General features: G+C 44.6%; 1 protein-coding gene across 2 annotated transcripts in view; it reads right to left on the bottom strand.

Moving 5' to 3' along the window:
• Window positions 1-13,610: 13,610 nt before the first annotated feature.
• The window catches only part of unm_sa34860 (un-named sa34860), a 168,868-nt gene continuing 159,295 nt past the window's right edge, over window positions 13,611-23,183 (bottom strand). For both annotated transcript variants that reach the window (XM_045692702.2, XM_045692703.2), the window contains exons 15-17: window positions 22,342-22,535; window positions 19,207-19,431; window positions 13,611-17,935 (exon numbers count right to left, since the gene is read on the bottom strand). In XM_045692702.2, coding sequence (XP_045548658.2) covers window positions 17,830-17,935; window positions 19,207-19,431; window positions 22,342-22,535 — 525 coding nt within the window. In that variant the 3' untranslated portion in view covers window positions 13,611-17,829. The remainder of the gene's footprint in view (window positions 17,936-19,206; window positions 19,432-22,341; window positions 22,536-23,183) is intronic.

Raw genomic sequence — 23,183 nt, 5'->3', positions numbered from 1 at the left:
CACCACCACCACCCCTACTACTACCACCACCACTACTACTACCACCACCCCTACTACTACCACCACCCCTACTACTACTACCACCACCCCTACTACTACTACCACCACCAGCACCACTACTACCACCACCACCCTTACTACTACCACCACCACCCTTACTACTACCACCACCACCCCTACTACTACCACCACCACCACCCCTACTACAACCACCACCACCCCTACTACTACCACCACCACCCCTACTACTACTACCACCACCACCCCTACTACTACTACCACCACCACCCCTACTACAACCACCACCACCACCCCTACTACTACCACCACCACCCCTACTACTACTACCACCACCACCCCTACCACTACCACCACCACCACCCCTACTACCACCTCCCCTAGTACTACTACCACTACCCCTACTCCTACTACCACCCCTACTACTACCACCACCACCCCTACTATTACAACCACCCAAATCCCTACTACTACTACCCCCACCAACCCCACTACCACCACCCTTACTACAACCCTACTACTACCACCACCACCACCCCTACTACAACCACCACCACCACTACTACTACCACCACCCCTACTACTACCACCACCACCACCCCTACTACTACCACCACCACCCCTACTACAACCACCACCACCCCTACTACTACCACCACCACCACCCCCGCTACTACCACCACCACCCCTACCACCACCACCACCACTACTACTACCACCACCACCCCTACTACCACCACCACCACCCCTACTACAACCACCAACACCCCTACTACTACCACCACCACCCCTACTACTACTACCACCACCAGCACCACTACTACCACCACCACCCTTACTACTACCACCACCACCCCTACTACAACCACCACCACCCCTACTACCACCACCACCACCCCTACTACTACCACCACCACTACTACTACCACCACCCCTACTACTACCACCACCCCTACTACTACTACCACCACCCCTACTACTACTACCACCACCAGCACCACTACTACCACCACCACCCCTACTACTACCACCACCACCCCTACTACTACCACCACCACCCCTACTACTACCACCACCACCACCCCTACTACAACCACCACCACCCCTACTACTACCACCACCACCCCTACTACTACTACCACCACCACCCCTACTACTACTACCACCACCACCCCTACTACAACCACCACCACCACCCCTACTACTACCACCACCACCCCTACTACTACTACCACCACCACCCCTACCACTACCACCACCACCACCCCTACTACCACCTCCCCTAGTACTACTACCACTACCCCTACTCCTACTACCACCCCTACTACTACCACCACCACCCCTACTATTACAACCACCCAAATCCCTACTACTACTACCCCCACCAACCCTACTACCACCACCCTTACTACAACCCTACTACTACCACCACCACCACCCCTACTACAACCACCACCACCACTACTACTACCACCACCCCTACTACTACCACCACCACCACCCCTACTACTACCACCACCACCCCTACTACAACCACCACCACCCCTACTACTACCACCACCACCACCCCCTACTACTACCACCACCACCCCTACCACCACCACCACCACTACTACTACCACCACCACCCCTACTACCACCACCACCACCCCTACTACAACCACCACCACCCCTACTACTACCACCACCACCCCTACTACAACCACCACCACCCCTACTACTACCCTCACCACCCCTACTACTACTACTACTACCACCCCTACTACTACTACTACTACCACCCCTACTACTACTACCACCACCCCTACCCCTACCACCACCACCACCCCTACTACTACCACCACCACCACCCCTACTACTACCACCACCCCTACTACTACTACCACCACCACCCCTACTACTACTACCACCACCACCCCTACTACTACCACCACCCCTACCCCTACTACCACCACCACCCCTACTACTACCACCACCACCACCCCTACTACTACCACCACCCCTACTACTACTACCACCACCACCCCTACTACTACTACCACCACCACCCCTACTACCACCACCCTACTACACCACCACACCCTACTACAACCACCACCACCCCTACTACAACCACCACCACCCCTACTACTACCACCACCACCCCTACTACCACCAGCCCTACTACTATCACCACCCCTACTACCACCACCCCTACTACTACCACCACCACCCCTACTACCACCAACCCTACTACTACCACCACCACCCCTACTACTACCACCACCAACCCTACTACCACCAGCCCTACTACTACCACCACCCCTACTACCACCACCCCTACAACTACCACCACCACCCCTACTACCACCAACCCTACTACAACCACCACCCCCCCTACTACTACAACCACCCAAACCCCTACTACAACCACCACCCCTACTACTACTACCACCACCACCCCTACTACACCACCACCACCCCTACTACAACCACCCAACCCCTACTACAACCACCCAAACCCCTACTACAACCACCCAAACCCCTACTACTACCACCACCACCACCCCTACTACCACCAACCCTACTACAACCACCACCCCCCCTCCTACTACTACAACCACCCAAACCCCTACTACTACCACCACCACCACCACTACTACCACCACCACCCCTACTACTACTACCACCACCACCCCTACTACTACTACCACCACCACCCCTACTACAACCACCACCACCCCTACTACAACCACCACCCCTACTACAACCACCCAAACCCCTACTACAACCACCCAAACCCCTACTACTACCACCACCACCACCCCTACTACCACCAACCCTACTACAACCACCACCCCCCCTCCTACTACTACAACCACCCAAACCCCTACTACTACCACCACCACCACCACTACTACCACCACCACCCCTACTACTACTACCACCACCACCCCTACTACCACCACCACCCCTACTACAACCACCACCACCACCACCCCTACTTCAACCACCACCACCACCCCTACTACCACCACCACCCCTACTACCACCACCACCCCTACTACAACCACCACCACCCCTACTACTACCACCACCACCCCTACTACAACCACCACCACCCCTACTACAACCACCACCACCCCTACTACTACCACCCCTACTACTACCACCACCACCCCTACTACCATCACCACCACCACCCCTACTACCACCAACCCTACTACAACCACCACCCCCCCTCCTACTACTACAACCACCCAAACCCCTACCACTACCACCACCACCACCCCTACTACCACCACCCCTACTACAACCACCACCCCTACTACTACTACCACCACCCCTACTACAACCACCCTAGTCAACAGCCAGTGGAGTCCCATGGCGCGATATTCAAATACCTTAGAAATGCTATTACTTCAATTTCTCAAACATTTGACTATTTTACACCATTTTAAAGACAAGACTCTCGTTAATCTAACCACACTGTCCGATTTCAAAAAGGCTTTACAACAAAAGCAAAACATTAGATTATGTCAGCAGAGTACCCAGCCAATTTTCTGAGTACATAGCCCGGCCATCACAGGCTAGCTATTTTGACACCCACCAAGTTTGGTACTCACCAAAATCAGATTTACTATAAGAAAAATTTGATTACCTTTGCTGTTCTTCATCAGAATGCACTCCCAGGACTTCTACTTAAACAACAAATGTTGGTTCGCTTCCAACTAATCCATAGTTATATCCAAATAGCAGCGTTTTGTTCGTGCGTTCAAGACACTATGCGAAGGGTAACGAAGAGTGACGCGCCCGGCGCGTTTCGTGACCAAAAATTTCTAAATATTTCATTACCGTACTTCGAAGCATGTCAAACGCTGTTTAAAATCAATTTTTATGCATTTTTTCTCGTAAAATAGCGATAATATTCCGACCGGGAGTCATTGTTTTCGTTCAAAGACTGAGAAAGTAAAATGGACTCTTCACGTGCACGCGCGCACCCGTCTCATTGTTCTCAGATCGACCACTTACCAAATGCGCTACTGTTTTTCAGCCAGAGACTGGAGAGTCATCATTCAACGTTCTGGCGCCTTCTGAGAGCCTATGGGAGCCTTAGAAAATGTCACGTTACAGCAGAGATCCTTTGTTTTGGATAGAGATGACAAAGAAGGCCAAGAAATGGTCAGAGAGGGCACTTCCTGTTTGGAATCTTCTCAGGTTTTGGCCTGCCATATGAGTTCTGTTATACTCACAGACACCATTCAAACAGTTTTAGAAACTTTAGGGTGCTTTCTATCCAAATCAAACAATTATATGCAGATTCTAGTTACTGGGCAGGAGTAGTAACCAGATTAAATCGGGTATGTTTTTTATCCGGCCGTGCAAATACTGCCCCCTATCCCCAACAGGTTAATATACAGAAGAACTATGACCTTTTGGAGAGAATAGTTGAGTTGCAAGTTCGGCTTCAGACTTAATTGTTAGGCAAGGGCAATTTAAGTGTAGGAAAGGATGATACAGCATCTGTGCCACCAGTAAATACAGCAGGTAGTGATAACCCCCTGCACAGTCCCCACAGCTGGACAGTTTTCTCAAGGCTTCTGGAAATAAATGCTTTCAGCTGATAGAAACTTTCAACCGTTTTTCATTTGGAGTCAAAACCCAAGCCTTCTGTGGTCTCTCCTCCACCCGTTCCAGGGTCTGGGCTGCCGAAGCCTCCCACCATCAGCTCTGGCAAATTGAAAACCCTAGACATTGGCGACTCCATTACCCACAATATTACCATTAAAAATAATCATCCAACAATCATACACTGTTTACCAGGGGGCAGGGCTACCGACGTTAAGGCTAATCTGAAGATGGTCCTAGCTGATGGTAAAACTGGCGAGTGTAGAGAGTATAGAGATATTTTTATCCACGTTGGCACCTACGATGTTAGGATGAAACAGTCAGAGGTCACCAAGCGCAACATAGCTTCAGCGTGTAAATAAGCTAGAAAGATGTGTTGCCATCGAGTAATTGTCTCTGGCCCCCTCCCAGTTATGGGGAGTGATGAGCTATGAGCAGACTTGCACAACTCAGTCACTGGTTGAAAACAGTTTTCTGCCATTCCCAAAAGATAGAATTTGTAGATAATTGTCCCTCTTTCTGGGACTCACCCACAAACAGGAACAAGCCTGGCCTGCTGAGGAGTGACGGACTCCATCCAAGCTGGAGGGGTGCTCTCATCTTATCTATGAACATAGACAGGGCTCTAACTCCCCTAGCTCCACAATGAAATAGGGTGCAGGCCAGGCAGCAGGCTGTTAGCCAGCCTGCCAGCTTAGTGGAGTCTGCCACTAGCACAGTCAGTGTAGTCAGCTCAGCTTTCCCCATTGAGACTGTGTCTGTGCCTTGATCTAGATTGGGCAAAACTAAACATGGCGATGTTCGCCTTAGCAATCTCACTGGAATAAAGACCTTCTCTATTCCTGTCATTATTGAAATAGACTGTGATAATATCTCACATCTCAAAATAGGGCTACTTAATGCTAGATCCCTCACTTCCAAGGCAGTTATAGTCAATTAACAAATTACTGATCATAAGCTTGAGGTGATTGGCCTGACTGAAACATGGCTCAAGCCTGATGAATTTACTGTGTTAAATGAGGCCTCACCCCCTGTTTACACTAGTGACCATATCCCCCGCGCATCCCGCAAAGCGAAGGTGTTGCTAACATTTGACAGCAAATGTCTATTTACAAGAAGAAAAAAAAATACTGCGTTTGTCTTTTGAGCTTCTAGTCACTTTTTTATAGCTACTGTTTACAGGCCTCCTGAGCCGTATACAGTGTTCTTCACTGAGTTCCCTGAATCCCTATCAGATCCAGTAGTCATGGCAGATAATATCCACATTTTTGGTGACTTCACATGGAAAAGTTAACAGACCCACTCCAAACGGCTTTTGAACCCATCGACTCAGTGGGTTTTGTCCAACATGTCTCCGGATCTATGCATTGCCACAATCATACCCTGGATCTAGTTTTGTTCCGTGGAATAAATATTATGGATCTGAATATTTTTCCTCATAATCCTGGACTATCGGACCACCATGAAATGACGTTTGAAATCTCAACAAATAATCTGCTCAAACCCCAACCAAGAATTATCAAAAGCTGTGATATAAATTCTCGGATAACAAAAAGATTCCTAGATGCCCTTCCAGACTCCCTCCACCTACCCAAGGATGTTGGAGTACAAAAATCAGTTAACCACCTGACCGAGGATCTAAACTGAACCTTGCATAATACCCTTGATGCAGTCGCACCTCTAAAAACAAAAAACATTTGTCACAATAAAATATGTATAGAAAATACCTGAGCCCTGAAGCAAGGTTCCATTAAATTGGAACAGAAATGGCGCTCCACCAAACTGGAAGTCTTCTGACTAGCTTGGAAAGACAATACCGTTCAATATTGAAGAGCCCTGCTGCTGCCCGATCAGCCTACTTGTTCAACCCAATTGAGGAGAATAAGAATAATCCAACATTTATTTTTGATACTGTTGCAAAGCTACCTAAAATGCAGCATTCCCCAAGAGAGGATGGCCTTCACTTCAGCAGTGATGGATTCATGAACTTCTTCGACGAAAAGATCATGATCATTAGAAAGCAAATGACAGACCTCTCTTTGAATCTGGGTATTTCTCCAAACTCAGTTGTCCTGGGTCTGAACAGAACCGCCAGGACCTACAGTAGGATTAATGGAGACACATTCACCTCTGGCCTGCTGGCCCCCCTACCTCTGTGGAAGCACAGTTCCCACTCAGCCCAGTCAAAACTGTTCGCTGCTCTGGCACCCCAATGGTGGAACAAGCTCCCTCACGACGCCAGGACAGCGGAGTCAATCACCACCTTCCGTAGACACCTGAAACCCCACCTCTTTAAGGAATACCTGGGATAGGATATAGTTATCCTTCTAACCCCCCCCCCCCCCCCCCCCCCAAAAAAAGAAATGGATGTACTATTGTAAAGTGGTTGTTCCATTGGATATCTTAAGGTGAATGCACCAATTTGTAAGTCGCTCTGGATAAGAGCGTCTGCTAAATGACGTAAATGTAAATGTAAACATTCACGAAAATAGTCATGGCCTCTAAACCTTCCAGATGCCTACTGGACCCTATTTCCAGCTACCTACTTCCTGTGCTTGGCCCTCCTATGTTGAACATAATAAACGTCTCCCTATCCTCCGGATGTGTACCAAACTCACTAAAAGCGTCTCCTGAAAAAGCGAAACCTTGACTCTGAAAATAAGTAAAAAACTAAATTGGCGTATATCGTATCTCCCATTCCTCTCAGAAATGTCTGACAGAGCTGCTATGCAGCAATTCACTGCGCGTTCTCGAAGAAAAATAATGAACATGAAACGCTCCAGTCTGGTTTTAGACACCATCATAGTACTGAGACTGCACTTGTGAAGGTGTTAAATTACCTTTTAATGGCGTCAGACCAAGGTCCTCGTGCTCATAGACCTTAGTGCCATTTTTTGACACCATCCATCACCACATTCTTTTGGGGAGATTGTAAACCATAATTGGGCTACATAGACAAGTTCTTGTCTGGTTTTGATCTTATTTGTTGGAAAAATATCCGTTTGTCCTGTAACAAATCAATGGTACGTTTCGTTGATCCTCAAGGTTTCGTTTAAGGACCACTATTGTTTTCACTACATATTCTACCTCTTGTCATTCGGAAACACAATGTCAACTTTCACTGCTATGCGGGCGACACACAGCTGTACATTTCAATTAAATATGATGAAGCCCCAAAATTGCCTAACCTGGAAGCCTGCGTTTCAGACATAAGTGGATGGCGGCAAAAGTGGATGGCGGAAAACAGAGATGCTAGTTCTAGGTCCCAAGAAACAAAAGAGATCTGCTGTTTGTTTGATTCTGGGTTTGGCGGATGCCAGGAGAACACTACCTGCCCCAATACATAGTGCCAACTGTAAAGTTTGGTGGAGGAGGAACAACAACATTCTAGGGCTGTTTTTCATAGTTCAGGCTAGGCTCTTTAGTTTCAGTGAAGGGAATTCTTAACACTACAGCATACAATGACATTCTAGCCAATTCTGTTCTTCCAACTTTGTGGCAACAGTTTTGGAAGGCACTTTCCTGTTTCAGGATGACAATGCCACCGTGAACAAAGCGAGGTCCATACAGAAACAGTTTGTCGACATCGTTGTGGAAGACCTTGACTGGCCTGCACAGAGCTCTGACCTCAACCCCATCGAACACCTTTGGGATGAATTGGAATGCAGACTGCAAGCCAGGGCTAATCACCCAACATAAGTGCCTGACTTCACTAATGCTCTTGTCTCTGAATGGAAGCAAGTCCCCGCAGAAACGTTCCCAATATCTAGTGGAAAACCTTCCCAGAAGAGTGGAGGCTGTTATGGCAGCAAAGGGGCGACCAACTCCATATTAACTACATCAAGCTAGCTTAGTAATTGGTCCATATTCCAATAACTACATTAAGCTGGTTTAGTATTTGGTCCATATTCCAATGACTACATCAAGCTAGTTTAGTAATTGGTCCCATATTCCTTGTACGCAATAACAACATCAAGCTAGATCATGTATTTTGGTACAGCCAGAAGAGGACTGGCCACCACTCACAGGTCCAGGAATGGCTGAGGAATTGCAACATTTACCTAGAACTAACACTGCAGAGAGCAATAATGGGTGATTTGAAAAACCACAGTCAATCGATCAATAATATAACAATTATTTTAGCAAAACAATTGTATCTTTAATTTACAATCTGTAGAAACTATGAGAATAGAAAGGTTCAGTACTTTTGTGAAGCATCACAGCACAGTTGAAAAATACTCATATTGGGGGATGGGTGGTAGGGTTTGCAGGGAATAATAAAGGAAAATATATTCTAAAAGTATGTATGTGTATGTGTATGTCTGTATATGTATGCATGTTTACAGTGCCTTGCCAAAGTTTTCATCCCCCTTGGTGTTTTTCCTATTTTGTTGCATTACAACCTGTAATTTAAATGGATTTGTATTTGGATTTCATGTAACGGACGTACACAAAGTTGTAAAAAAAAAAATGTGAAAGTGGTGCGTGCATATTTATTCACCCTCTTTGCTATGAAGCCCCTAAATAAGATCTGGTGCAACCAATTACCTTCAGAAGTCACATAATAAGTTAAATAAAGTCCGCCTGTGTGCAATCTAAGTGTCACATGATCTGTCGCATGATCTCAGTATATATCCACCTGTTCTGAAAGGCCCCAGAGTCTGCAACACCACTAAGCAAGCGGCATCACCAAGCAAGCGGCACCATGAAGACCAAGGAGCTCTCCAAACAGATCAGGGACAAAGTTGTGGAGAAGTACAGATCAGGGTTGGGTTATAAAAAAATATCAGAAACTTTGAACATCCCACGAAGCACCATTAAATCCATTATTAAAAAATTTAAAGAATATGGCACCCCAACAAACCTGCCAAGAGAGGGCCGCCCACCAAAACTCACCAGACAAGGAGGGAATTAATCAGAGAGGCAACAAAGAGACCAAAGATAACCCTGAAGGAGCTGCAAAGCTCCACTGCGGAGATTGGAGTATCTGTCCATAGGACCACTTTAAGCCGTACACTCCACAGAGCTGGGCTTTATGGAAGAGTGGCCAGAAAAAAGCCATTGCTTCAAGAAAAAAATAAGCAAACACGTTTGGTGTTCACCAAAAGGCATGTGGGAGACTCCCCAAACATATGGAAGAATGTAATCTGGTCAGATGAGACAAAAATTGTGCTTTTTGGCAATCAAGGAAAACACTATGTCTGGCGTAAACCCAACACCTCTCATCACCCAAGGACACCATGCTGTGGGGATGTTTTTCATCGGCAGGGACTGGGAAACTGGTCAGAATTGAAGGAGTGATGGATGGTGTTAAATACAGAGGAAGTCTTGAGGAAAGGACTGAAATTCTGCAGCACCCGCAAGGTCCCCCTGCTCAAGAAAGCATAGATACATGCCCGTCTGAAGTTTGCCAATGAACATCTGAATAATTCAGAGGACAACTGGGTGAAAGTGTTGTGGTCAGATGAGACCAAAATGGGGCTCTCTGGCATCAACTCAACTCGCCGTGTTTGGAGGATGAGGAATGCTGCCTATGACCACAAGAACACCATCCCCACCGTCAAACATGGAGGTGGAAACATTATGCTTTGGGGGTGTTTTTCTGCTAAGGGGACAGGACAACTTCACCGCATCAAAGGGACGATGGACGGAGCCATGTAGCGTCAAATCTTGGGTGAGAACCTCCTTCCCTCAGCCAGGGCGTTGAAAATGGGTCGTGGATGGGTATTCCAGCATGACAATGACCCAAAACACACGGCCAAGGGAACAAAGGAGTGGCTCAAGAAGAAGCACATTAAGGTCCTGGAGTGGCCTAGCCAGTCTCCAGACCTTAATTCCATACAAAATCTGTGGAGGGAGCTGAAGGTTCGAGTTGCCAAACGTCAGCCTCGAAACCTTAATGACTTGGAGAAGATCTGCAAAGAGGAGTGGGACAAAATCCCTCCTGAGATGTGTGCAAACCTGGTGGCCAACTACAAGAAACGCCTGACCTCTGTGATTGCCAACAAGGGTTTTGCCACCAAGTACTAAGTCATGTTTTGCAGAGGGGTCAAATACTTATTTCCCTCATTAAAAAGCAAATCAATTTATAACATTTTTGACATGCGTTTTTCTGGATTTTTTGGTTGTTATTCTGTCTCTCACTGTTCAAATAAACCTGCCATTCAATTACAGGCTGATCATTTCTTTGTCAGTGGGCAAATGTACAAAATCAGCAGGGGATCAAATACAGTAATGTGGATGGTATCGTTACCATGATTACGGATAATCCTAAATGAATAGTGAGTGAGAGCGCGCACAAATATCACAAATGCTAACCTCCCCTGTTATTGTAATGGTGAGAGGTTAGCATGTCTTGGGGGTATGATATAAAATGCTAACCTCCCCTGTTATTGTAATGGTGAGAGGTTAGCATGTCTTGGGGGTATGATATAAAATGCTAACCTCCCCTGTTATTGTAATGGTGAGAGGTTAGCATGTCTTGGGGGTATGATATAAGATGCTAACCTCCCCTGTTGTTGTAATGGTGAGAGGTTAGCATGTCTTGGGGTTATGATATAAAATGCTAACCTCCCCTGTTATTGTAATGGTGAGAGGTTAGCATGTCTTGGGGGTATGATATAAAATGCTAACCTCCCCTGTTATTGTAATGGTGAGAGGTTAGCATGTCTTGGGGGTATGATATAAAATGCTAACCTCCCCTGTTATTGTAATGGTGAGAGATTAGCATGTCTTGGGGGTATAATATAAAATGCTAACCTCCCCTGTTAATGTAATGGTGAGAGGTTAGCATGTCTTGGGGGTATGATATAAAATGCTAACCTCCCCTGTTATTGTAATGGTGAGATGTTAGCATGTCTTGGGGGTATGATATAAGATGCTAACCTCCCCTGTTGTTGTAATGGTGAGAGTTTAGCATGTCTTGGGGGTATGATATAAAATGCTAACCTCCCCTGTTATTGTAATGGTGAGAGGTTAGCATGTCTTGGGGGTATGATATAAAATGCTAACCTCCCCTGTTATTGTAATGGTGAGAGGTTAGCATGTCTTGGGGGTATGATATAAAATGCTAACCTCCCCTGTTAATGTAATGGTGAGAGGTTAGCATGTTTTGGGGGGTATGATATAAAATGCTAACCTCCCCTGTTAATGTAATGGTGAGAGGTTAGCATGTCTTGGGGGTATGATATAAAATGCTAACATCCCCTGTTAATGTAAAGGTGAGAGGTTAGCATGTCTTAGGGGTATGACATTTGTGTATTAATATAATTCTCAATATTATCTCCGTGTCGTTGGCGCATTTTGCATCGTCAACATGTCTAGACTTCAATTGATGTCCTGGATGAAATACTATCCCCTTTGACCAGGACCCATACGGCTGGAATGAAATGAAGTGGTTCAAAACAACATTAACCACATATCATGGAGCCCAGGAAGAGTTGAAGTTTTCATTTTATTGCAAAAATATAACATTTTATAAATTACACTACAAAAACATTTACTAACAACAACAACAACAACAACAACAACAACCTGTTTCAGGAAGAAGACAAACAAATAGTAAACAGCTTTTTTTTTATGCGCTTTCATTGTTTTTACTTACTTGATCAATTAACGCCTTATGAATGGATGGGTGAGCTATTTAATTAATTAAAACACTGTAATGAATTAATGCGGGACTCTATTTGAAACACTTGTAAACCAAACAGATACCGTGTCACTACTCAGCAGCTTGGGCTGTAGATTCATGTAATTTTATATAAATAAATATCACTGTCGTCTATTAATGGACAAAGAATATAAGATAGCTAAAATATCTATATTTGTACAGCGGATACAGCCTAGTTGCTATATAAGTACGGTGTGAGCAGTGATACAGTAACTAAAGTGAATTCTTGTTGCTCAATACTTCACTAGTCTGCTGTTTGAGCTGTTGGCTAGAATGGACTCCGTAAATCTGTAATGCTTTTGTATGTGTTCGCCTGGTCCCAGATCTGTTTGTGCTCTTGCTGTCATTGTCACACAAACATGACAATGAGTGACAAGGAGTTGGTATGATAGCACAAACAAACTGGCACTCAGGCTATGTACTGTATGTGTACTGTAGTGGTTTGATAATGATATGCACTGAATATACATAATGTAACCCTGAAGGAAGCACACTGTTTAAAAGTGCGTAAACGAAGCATATCTTTTCACCAAGCTATTCCAGGTAGCTTCAACTACAACTAAATGCTCTGGTCTTAACTGCTATGGTCTTAGCCAACAGACACAATCAATAACAATAACAAAACCAGCAGATCAACACACAGAGTTTTCACATGTTGATCATGTCATCATTAGTCTGTTTTAGCCTTAGGCTACCGTACAGGAATCCATATCATATCCTCTGGAAAATACTTTTTTTTTTTTTTCTATGATTCCGTCTGAAAGACTTGTGCTTTGTGAAGTTGGGCACTAAAACAGGTGCTTTGTGTTTCCTGAAAGATGATCATACTGTAGACTGCCCTCAGCAAATGAAGAAAAAAAACATGCTTTATAATATCTACACAGTACTAACATAACATTTAGCACGGTGCTTGTTTTTCCATTTAAGACCTAAAACATATTTCAGGTCAATCAAGACTTTTGTTGAATACCAATAGGAGAATACCTGGTAATAATTGACTTTAAGGTACCTATAAGGACATCTTATGGTAAAGTAGCGAATATCTGATAAATATTGAAATGTTGACAACACGTGGCAATCACCCAACAAATAGTTCACCAACAAGTGTGTTTTGTCCTTTATTCAATCACATAAAATAATAATATGTTGTCTCCTACAAAGTGCAACTCAAATTCGTTTCATGATAAACTAGTCGTTTTTTGATACCAAGGTGTTATGTTGGTTGATACCAAGGTGGTATGTAGTTTGATACCAAGGTGGTATGTTGGTTGATACCAAGGTGGTATGTTGGTTGATACCAAGGTGGTATATTGGCTGATACCAAGGTGGTATGTTGGTTGATACCAAGGTGGTATGTAGTTTGATACCAAGGTGGTATGTTGGTTGATACCAAGGTGGTATGTAGTTTGATACCAAGGTGGTATGTTGGTTGATACCAAGGTGGTATGTTGGTTGATACCAAGGTGGTATGTTGGCTGATACCAAGGTGGTATGTTGGCTGATACCAAGGTGGTATGTAGTTTGATACCAAGGTGGTATGTTGGTTGATACCAAGGTGGTATGTTGGTTGATACCAAGGTGGTATGTTGGCTGATACCAAGGTGGTATGTAGTTTGATACCAGGGTGGTATGTTGGTTGATACCAAGGTGGTATGTAGTTTGATACCAAGGTGGTATGTAGTTTGATACCAAGGTGGTATGTAGTTTGATACCAAGGTGGTATGTAGTTTGATACCAAGGTGGTATGTTGGCTGATACCAAGGTGGTATGTTGGTAGATACCAAGGTGGTATGTTGGTTGATACCAAGGTGGTATGTTGGTTGATACCAAGGTGGTATGTTGGCTGATACCAAGGTGGTATGTTGGTTGATACCAAGGTGGTATGTTGGTTGATACCAAGGTGTTATGTTGGTTGATACCAAGGTGGTATGTTGGTTGATACCAAGGTGGTATGTTGGCTGATACCAAGGTGTTATGTTGGCTGATACCAAGGTGGTATGTTGGCTGATACCAAGGTGGTATGTTGGCTGATACCAAGGTGGTATATTGGTTGATACCAAGGTGGTATGTTGGCTGATACCAAGGTGGTATGTTGGCTGATACCAAGGTGGTATGTTGGCTGATACCAAGGTGGTATGTTGGTTGATACCAAGGTGTTATGTTGGTTGATACCAAGGTGGTATATTGGCTGATACCAAGGTGGTATGTTGGTTGATACCAAGGTGGTATGTAGTTTGATACCAAGGTGGTATGTAGTTTGATACCAAGGTGGTATGTTGGTTGATACCAAGGTGGTATGTTGGTTGATACCAAGGTGGTATATTGGCTGATACCAAGGTGGTATATTGGCTGATACCAAGGTGGTATGTAGTTTGATACCAAGGTGGTATGTTGGCTGATACCAAGGTGGTATGTTGGCTGATACCAAGGTGCATACCGGTGAAACTCACCTAACGAACCATGATGGCATAACCTAGAAAGGGGACAACTTTAGCGGTAATTAGTTACTGTACAAGCTGTAAACCAGATGAATCAACAGAATATATAGCTGGTCCTTCACCTGTATCTGTTCTGGGGAAAAAGGGACTTTCAAAAGCAGTCCACTATACTGAATCATGCTACGCTACCATCCTGTTCTCTTTCTAAAATATACTTCTGAAATAAGGACAACTATTCCACCAAGCAAGCTGTTAGTCTGTTCTACTGACATCCCTCTTCGTTCTCTGTCAGACAATACAGCAGTGTCTCAATCTATCTTCTCTCTTCATACAATCTATTTTATTACGACAGGTAGCCGGGAGGCGACAGGTAGCCGGGGGGGCGACAGATAGCCGGGGGCGACAGGGTAGCCTAGTGGTTAGAGCGTTGGGCCAGTAACCGAAAGGTTGCCAGATCGAATCCCCCGAGCTGACAAGGTAAAAATCTGTCGTTCTGCCCCTGAGTAAGGCGGTGAACCCGCTGTTCCTAGCCCGTCATTGTAAATAAGAATTTGTTCTTATCTGACTTGGCTAGTTAAATAAATGAAAATACATCCCACAACGAACACAGATAGAGTAATCATTGATCATTAAGCGATTATCAGAGCAAAAGTTATGTGCAATTGACTGTAAAAGGATCAAGTTCAACCAATAAAGCACTGAGTAGTGATGTAAGCATGTATTAAATCGTAACTCTACACTCTTAACAAAAGGTGCTATCTAGAACACAAAGCTGTCCTTATAGGAAAACCCTTTGAAAACCCCTATTAGGTTCCAGGCAGAACCCTTTACACAGAGGGTTCTACATGGAACCCAAAAGAGCTCTACCTGGAACCAAAAAGGAATTCCTCAAAGGGTTCTCTTATGGGGACAGCCAAAGAACCCTTTTGTAACTCTTTTTTCTGAGAGTGTACATATTCTCTACATTAACCCGGTATGTAATGTTCTCCAGTATAAAGAAGGAGGAGAGAAAACAAAGCTTCCTTGGTTTTACTATCTAGTATATACAACGTTAAAGTCAAATAATGATCCACCGACTGACGATTGTGGATTTGATTTTGACCGGAGACTTGCTTTATAATAATGCATTACCTCCTACGACATGTATAACAAGAAGAAGAAGAAGAAGAATTACGTGGGTGCTTACATTTGTCCTATTTCACACATGTACCCGTGTGTGTTATACACGGTGTGAATTGGAAATGTGTTTTTGCATATCCCACTCCCCCTGAGACACCCTCAGAGAGTGAGGTCATGGGCCAGGGGTTTTGTAGTCAGGAAGAAATACTACACACATACAAATGCTTTTATAGAATAAAAAGTTACAAATAAATTACTAATACCAAGCTAAAAGTCTATATTGCTTCTTAATACTCAGGAGTTGCCCACCAAAATAATACATGTTCGTATGAAAAACAGTCTTTCTGCACAAACACAGTCCAATCTCTGTAGGGTAGTGGATAAAGTGGAGGGGGTGTGATGAAGCTTGATGTGCAGAGGAAAGTCTCATAGATAACCAACTAGCAAATCAATAGAATGTGCTGTTAGACGTGGTAGAAACTTCTGGATTGGTTCTATTGGTATGTTCCGTTGAATGACAGTTCTGGAGATTTGTATGGATTTCTGAAAGTTCCATTTAAAGGTTCTGTTGGAAGTTCTGTTGGAAGTATGGATGTTCTGGTAGGTTCCTGGAGGTTCTGTCGGTTATCTGAAGGTTCTGATAGACTGCAATATGTTTTATTTCTCTATAGGATGCATGTGGATCTATGGAACACTGGAAGTTCTGTACAATTCTGTAGGATGTCTGATTATGTTGAAACAGTCGTTTTTCTGTTGGAGTGCGGCAAGTTCCGTAGTTTGTCTGAAAGTTCTTAAGGATGTTTGTAGATACTGCAGGATGTCAGTAGGACATCTGTGGGTTCAGTAGGACATCTGTGGGTTCTGACATCTGCGGGTTCAGTAGGACATCTGTGGGTTCTGACATCTGTGGGTTCTGACATCTGTGGGTTCAGTAGGACATCTGCGGGTTCAGTAGGACATCTGCGGGTTCAGTAGGACATCTGCGGGTTCAGTAGGACATCTGTGGGTTCAGTAGGACATCTGTGGGTTCAGTAGGACATCTGTGGGTTCAGTAGGATATATGTGGGTTCAGTAGGACATCTGTGGGTTCAGTAGGACATCTGTGGGTTCAGTATGATATCTGTGGGTTCAGTAGGACATCTGTGGGTTCAGTAGGACATCTGTGGGTTCAGTAGGACATCTGTGGGTTCTGTAGGACATTTTTGGGTTCAGTAGGGCATCTGTGGGTTCTGTAGGACATCTGTGGGTTCTGTAGGACATCTGTGGGTTCTGTAGGACATTCTTGGGTTCAGTAGGATGTATATGGGTTCCGTAGGACATCTGTGAGTTCTGTAAAAGTGCTGAAAGTTATTCTCTGTATTACTGTTGATGATGTTTTCAGTAATGTAGGTTGGCTGTCTAGAGGTAATAGACTGTGTGTAGCTGCTGGGGTTTCTGAAGTGCCATACATTCAGCCAAGAGACTGACTCCCATGTCTGAGTCCCATCCAGGAAGAGTACTCAGCTAGCGCTGTTCAGACTGGACAAGGAGAAAATGTGCCAAACAAGATGGTCTTTTAAATCATTTCATGGCACAGATTTTGGAACCGAATGTTACCCGGGCTCGTATAATTCACCGTTTACTAGCCCGGCTGGCCAGTGACTTCCATCCCTGAGAGTATTTTACTACACAGAGTCTCCTCCTCTCACTTCACCCAGTTCAGGTCACAAAAACACAACTGTTCAACACCAAGCGCTCTTCAGTGTTCCTCACTTCATCAAGTCGTGTCCCGTTGTATTTCAGTCAATAAATACATCATGATCATATATTCATAGAAAAGTTCTAGGCCACTAGATCCATATGTCTATCTGTCTGCCTGTTGGGAGTAGGTTCAGATTGGTACTGTAAAGTTCATCATGTCTGACCCTAGGTTCAAAGGTCAGATTGGTACTGCAGTGTCCATACTGTACATCTGGTTGTAGGGTAAGGGGTCAAAGGTTAGATTGGTATAGTATTATTCACCAGGCTAACTCTCATCTCCTGGATGCTGTTGATTATCTTCTTCTGATGTCCGACCAGGTTCACTCCAACCCTCCTCAGATCACTGCAGGGGAAACATAGTACTCAGTATCTTTGTCATTTAGGAAAACAGTTTTTAGCTGATACACCTAACATTTTCTGGCTTGAGCAAAGCCACTTTATCAAATGTTCTTGGTATGAGCAACGAGTCCAATTTTTTTTCAACCAGACCACAATGCAATTTTACTTTGAACAGAGCGAGCCTCTCGCGTAGCCGTGCTGCGTAAGTCCAGGTAATATTGAAATGAATGATAGCATTCGGCAGAAGCTACCCATCCAGGGTAGCAGGCCCAGGGTTGCAAATACCGGTAACTTTCCCTAAATTCCCAGATTTTACAGAAATCCTGGTTAAAGGATTCCGGATGTCTTGCTTATTCCCTCCCGTTTCCAGAAATATTCCAACTGGGATTTCTGGAAAAACCTGGGAATTTTGGGGAAAGATAGCAGAACTTTGCAACCCTCAGCAGGCCTGTTAATGTTACCTCATCCATTCTACCCCCCTATAGTCACCTCATCCATTCTACCCCCCTATAGTCACCTCATCCATTCTACCCCCCTATAGTCACCTCATCCATTCTACCCCCCTATAGTCACCTCATCCATTCTACCCCCTATAGTTACCTCATCCATTCTACCCCCCTATAGTTACCTCATCCATTCTACCCCCCTATAGTCACCTCATCCATTCTACCCCCTATAGTTACCTCATCCATTCTACCCCCCTATAGTCACCTCATCCATTCTACCCCCCTATAGTTACCTCATCCATTCTACCCCCCTATAGTTACCTCATCCATTCTACCCCCCTATAGTCACCTCATCCATTCTACCCCCTATAGTTACCTCATCCATTCTACCCCCTATAGTTACCTCATCCATTCTACCCCCCTATAGTTACCTCATCCATTCTACCCCCCTATAGTCACCTCATCCATTCTACCCCCTATAGGGAACATCTGTCCTCCCTCAGCAGCCACTGTCTTCTGTCTGATTCAGCAGAATCTACACTACAGTGCTTCGCTCGGCAAACTCTGTTGCAGCCCATTACTTCCCAAGACAGAAAAAAACCCGATGTTTTCTCTAACCTTAGAAACTTTTGCTGAGTAGACATGGCATGATACACCTTAGCACAGGAAGGAGATGGAGTACGTCCCAAATGGCACCCTATTCCCTATTTAGTGCACTACATTTGCCCAGGGCCCATTGGATATAGGATGCCATTTTGGGATACACCCTCAACCTCATCAGAGGTTAAACAGGAGGAAGGATATGAGCTAGTGTTTCAGGGAGACTTACTCCAGGGTCATGTGGGAGACCACTTCCACTGAGGTGTATCCACTGTCCATGAAAAGCTCCACGTAGCGACCCATCTTGATCCCCTTCAGCCACTCCTCTATTGACTGGTAGCCAGTGGCCTCCCTCAGGCCTCCAGACTGGTAGCCAGTGGCCTCCATCAGGGCTACTGACGCAGACACGCTGGCCTCTGAGTCCACACTGCCAGGCTCCACTAGATTAGACACCCTGAGAGAGGAGAGAAGCACATATCATGTCAGTGTCTGAAATGTGCAGTGTGAAATGTGCAGTCTGAAATGTGCAGTGTGAAATGTGCAGTCTGAAATGTGCAGTGTGAAATGTGTATTGTGAAATGTGCAATCTGAAATGTGTATTGTGCGGTCTGAAATTTGCGGTCTGAAATGAGTAGTCTGAAATGTGCAGTCTGAAATGTGCAGTCTGAAATTTGCAGTCTGAAATGTGCAGTGTGAAATGTGCAGTGTGAAATGTGCAGTGTGAAATGTGCAGTCTGAAATGTGCAGTCTGAAATGTGCAGTCTGAAATGTGCAGTGTGAAATGTGCAGTGTGAAATGTGCAGTCTGAAATGTGCAGTGTGAAATGTGCAGTGTGAAATGTGCAGTCTGAAATGTGCAGTCTGAAATGTGCAGTTTGAAATGTGCAGTTTGTGAAATGTGCAGTGTGAAATGTGCAGTGTGAAATGTGCAGTGTGAAGTGTGCAGTGTGAAATGTGCAGTGTGAAATGTGCAGTCTGAAATGTGCAGTCTGAAATGTGCAGTCTGAAATGTGCAGTGTGAAGTGTGCCATCTGCCCTGGGATCAAACCGCATATTCAATTATGAGGCCTCTAATTGGTAACCACAATTACAGCTGCTGCTAAAATGGAATTACACTGTTCTATTTAAATAGCCATATAACATTATTCCCAAGCAGAAAAGTCTATAGTGCTAATGATTCCCAGGCTAGGAAACAACGGAATGTAACCACAGAGCAGAACATATTACCACTGAGCCAAGCTCCAACCAACCAATTTCTTATTTAACAGCACTTGCAATTATGTAAAGCAGTTCCTGAGATGCAGCATGATTCTTCCATGTAGAATACATTAGTCCCAGCGATAGAATGAAGAACCACCAGGGTAAATATTGACTAGGAGCTCTGTCTGAAAACCATGATAGTGTGGAGAACACCATTCTCTGTGTGCTATTCCTAGAATTGGGATTCATTTGTCTGATGCCACTTCTGCTCAGATCAAAGTCTAACCAAGGGACAAGAGATGGTGTGTGTGTGTGACAAGATATAGTGTGTGTGTGTGTGTGTGTGTGTGTGTGTGTGCGTGTGACAGGGGATCGTGTGACAGGAGATTGTGTGTGTCTGTGTGACAGGAGATCGTGTGTGTGTGTGTGTGTGTGTGTGTGTGTGTGTGTGTGTGGTGTGTGTGTGTGTGTGTGTGTGTGTGTGTGTGTGTGTGTGTGTGTGTGTGTGTGTGTGACAGGAGATTGTGTGTGTGTGTGAGACAGGAGATCGTGTGTGTGTGTGAGAGACAGGAGATTGTGTGTGTGTGTGTGTGTGTGTGTGTGTGTGTGTGTGTGTGTGTGTGTGTGTGTGTGTGTGTGTGGGTGTGTGTGTGTGTGTGTGTGTGTGTGTGTGTGACAGGAGATCGTGTGTGTGTGTGTGTGTGTGTGTGTGACAGGAGATCGTGTGTGTGTGTGTCTGTGTGTGTGTGTGTGTGTGTGTGTGTGTGTGTGTGTGTGTGTGTGCGTGCGACAGGAGATAATTATTTGTTACAACTGTCAACACGTCCTGATTTCCTGTGACAACCTTTTATCCATTTAGCCATTTATCCATTTAGCCATTTATCCATTTAGCCATTTATCCATTTAGCCATTAATCCATTTAGCCATTTATCCATTTATCCATTTAGCCATTTAGTCCATTAATCCATTAATCCATTTAGTCATTAATCCATTAATCCATTTAGTCATTAATCCATTTAGTCATTAATCCATGAATCCATTTAGTCATGAATCCATTAATCCATTTAGTCATTAATCCATTCATCCATTAAATCATTAATCCATTTAGTCATTAATCCATTAATCCATGTATCCATTTATCCATTAAGTCATTAATCCATTTAGTCATTAATCCATTAATCCATTTAGCCATTAATCCATTAAGCCATTTAGCCATGAACCCATTTAGCCATTAATCCATTTAGCCATTAATCCATTAATCCAATAATCCATTAATCCATTTAGCCATTTAGCCATTAATCCATGAATCCATTTAGCCATTAATCCATTTAGCCATTAATCCATTTAGCCATTAATCCATTAAGCCATTTAGCCATGAATCCATTTATCCATTAATCCATTTATCCATTAATCCATTACTCCATTTATCCATTAATCCATTAATCCATTAATCCATTAATCCATTAATCCATTTAGCCCATCAAAGCTTTCCGGTGGCATAACTGGCTCAGCCATTGTCAACAGGGAGATCATGTGTGTTTGAGAGACAGAGGACCCGAGGTCAAGGCCAGTTAAGCAAGCAGTGATGTCCGTCACACCGACCTCAGTAAAAGTAATAGAAACAATTCCATCCGTAAATCCCCCTGACCTGTGTGATGAGTCGACCATAAACTGGGATTCCTCCTGACCTGTGTGATGAGTCGACCATAAACTGGGATTCCTCCTGACCTGTGTGATGAGTCGACCATAAACTGGGATTCCTCCTGACCTGTGTGATGAGTCGACCATAAACTGGGATTCCTCCTGACCTGTGTGATGAGTTGACCATAAACTGGGATCTCCCTGACCTGTGTGATGAGTCGACCATAAACTGGGATTCCTCCTGACCTGTGTGATGAGTCGCCCATAAACTGGGATTCCTCCTGACCTGTGTGATGAGTCGACCATAAACTGGGATTCCTCCTGACCTGTGTGATGAGTCGACCATAAACTGGGATTCCTCCTGACCTGTGTGATGAGTCGACCATAAACTGGGATCTCCCTGACCTGTGTGATGAGTCGACCATAAACTGGGATTCCTCCTGACCTGTGTGATGAGTCGCCCATAAACTGGGATCTCCCTGACCTGTGTGATGAGTCAACCATAAACTGGGATTCCTCCTGACCTGTGTGATGAGTTGACCAGGGCTTTGAGACTGCTGGGGTTGCGTATCAGTTTGTCTAGTATACAGACGATCTCCTCAAACTTGGGTCTGCTGTTCCTGTCCTTCTGCCAGCAGGCCATCATCAGGTGGTACAGAACTACAGGACAGTCCATAGGGCCAGGGAGACGGTAGCTCTCCTCAACTGCCTTAATAACCTGGAGGGAGAGGTCAAGGGTCAGAGGTTAGGTGGCACAGAACTACAGAGCTACGAGAGAGAGGGAGAGAGAGAGAGAGACTAGCTGAGAGGGAGAAAGTGTCTAAAACAGAGAGGGAGGTAGAGAGGGGGTGACTGTGACTAGTTAAAAGAAAAAGAGAGGGAGAGAGAGAGAGGGGGAGACAGTATCTAGCTATAAGAGAGAGAGCGAGAGGGAGAAGGAGTCTAGCTAAAATAGAGAGGGAAAGAGAGAGAGAGGGAGAAAGAGAGTGAGGAGGCATCTTGCTAAGAGAGAGAGAGAAAACATAAAACTGAAGAAAATTAACAACAATGACAAATGGTTTGATGAAGAATGCAAAAACCTAATAAAGAAATTGAGAAACATATCCAACCAAAAACACAGAGACCCAGAAAACCTGAGCCTACGGCTTCAATATGGTGAATCACTAAAACAATACAGAAATACCCTACGGGAAAGAAGGAACAGCACGTCAGAAATCAGCTCAATGTAATTGAAGAATCCACAGACTCTAACCACCTCTGGGAAAATTGGAAAACACTAAACAAACAACAACATGAAGAGTTATCTATCCAAAACAGAGATGTGTGGATAAACCACTTCTTCAATCTTTTTGGCTCTATAACATAG

The sequence above is a fragment of the Salmo salar genome, chromosome 13 (assembly GCF_965601325.2).
Source record: "Salmo salar chromosome 13, fSalSal1, whole genome shotgun sequence".
Taxonomy (NCBI): Eukaryota; Metazoa; Chordata; class Actinopteri; order Salmoniformes; family Salmonidae; genus Salmo; species Salmo salar.
The sequence above is the reverse complement of the archived record's forward strand: the minus strand, read 5'-3'. Positions and strand labels throughout refer to the sequence as shown.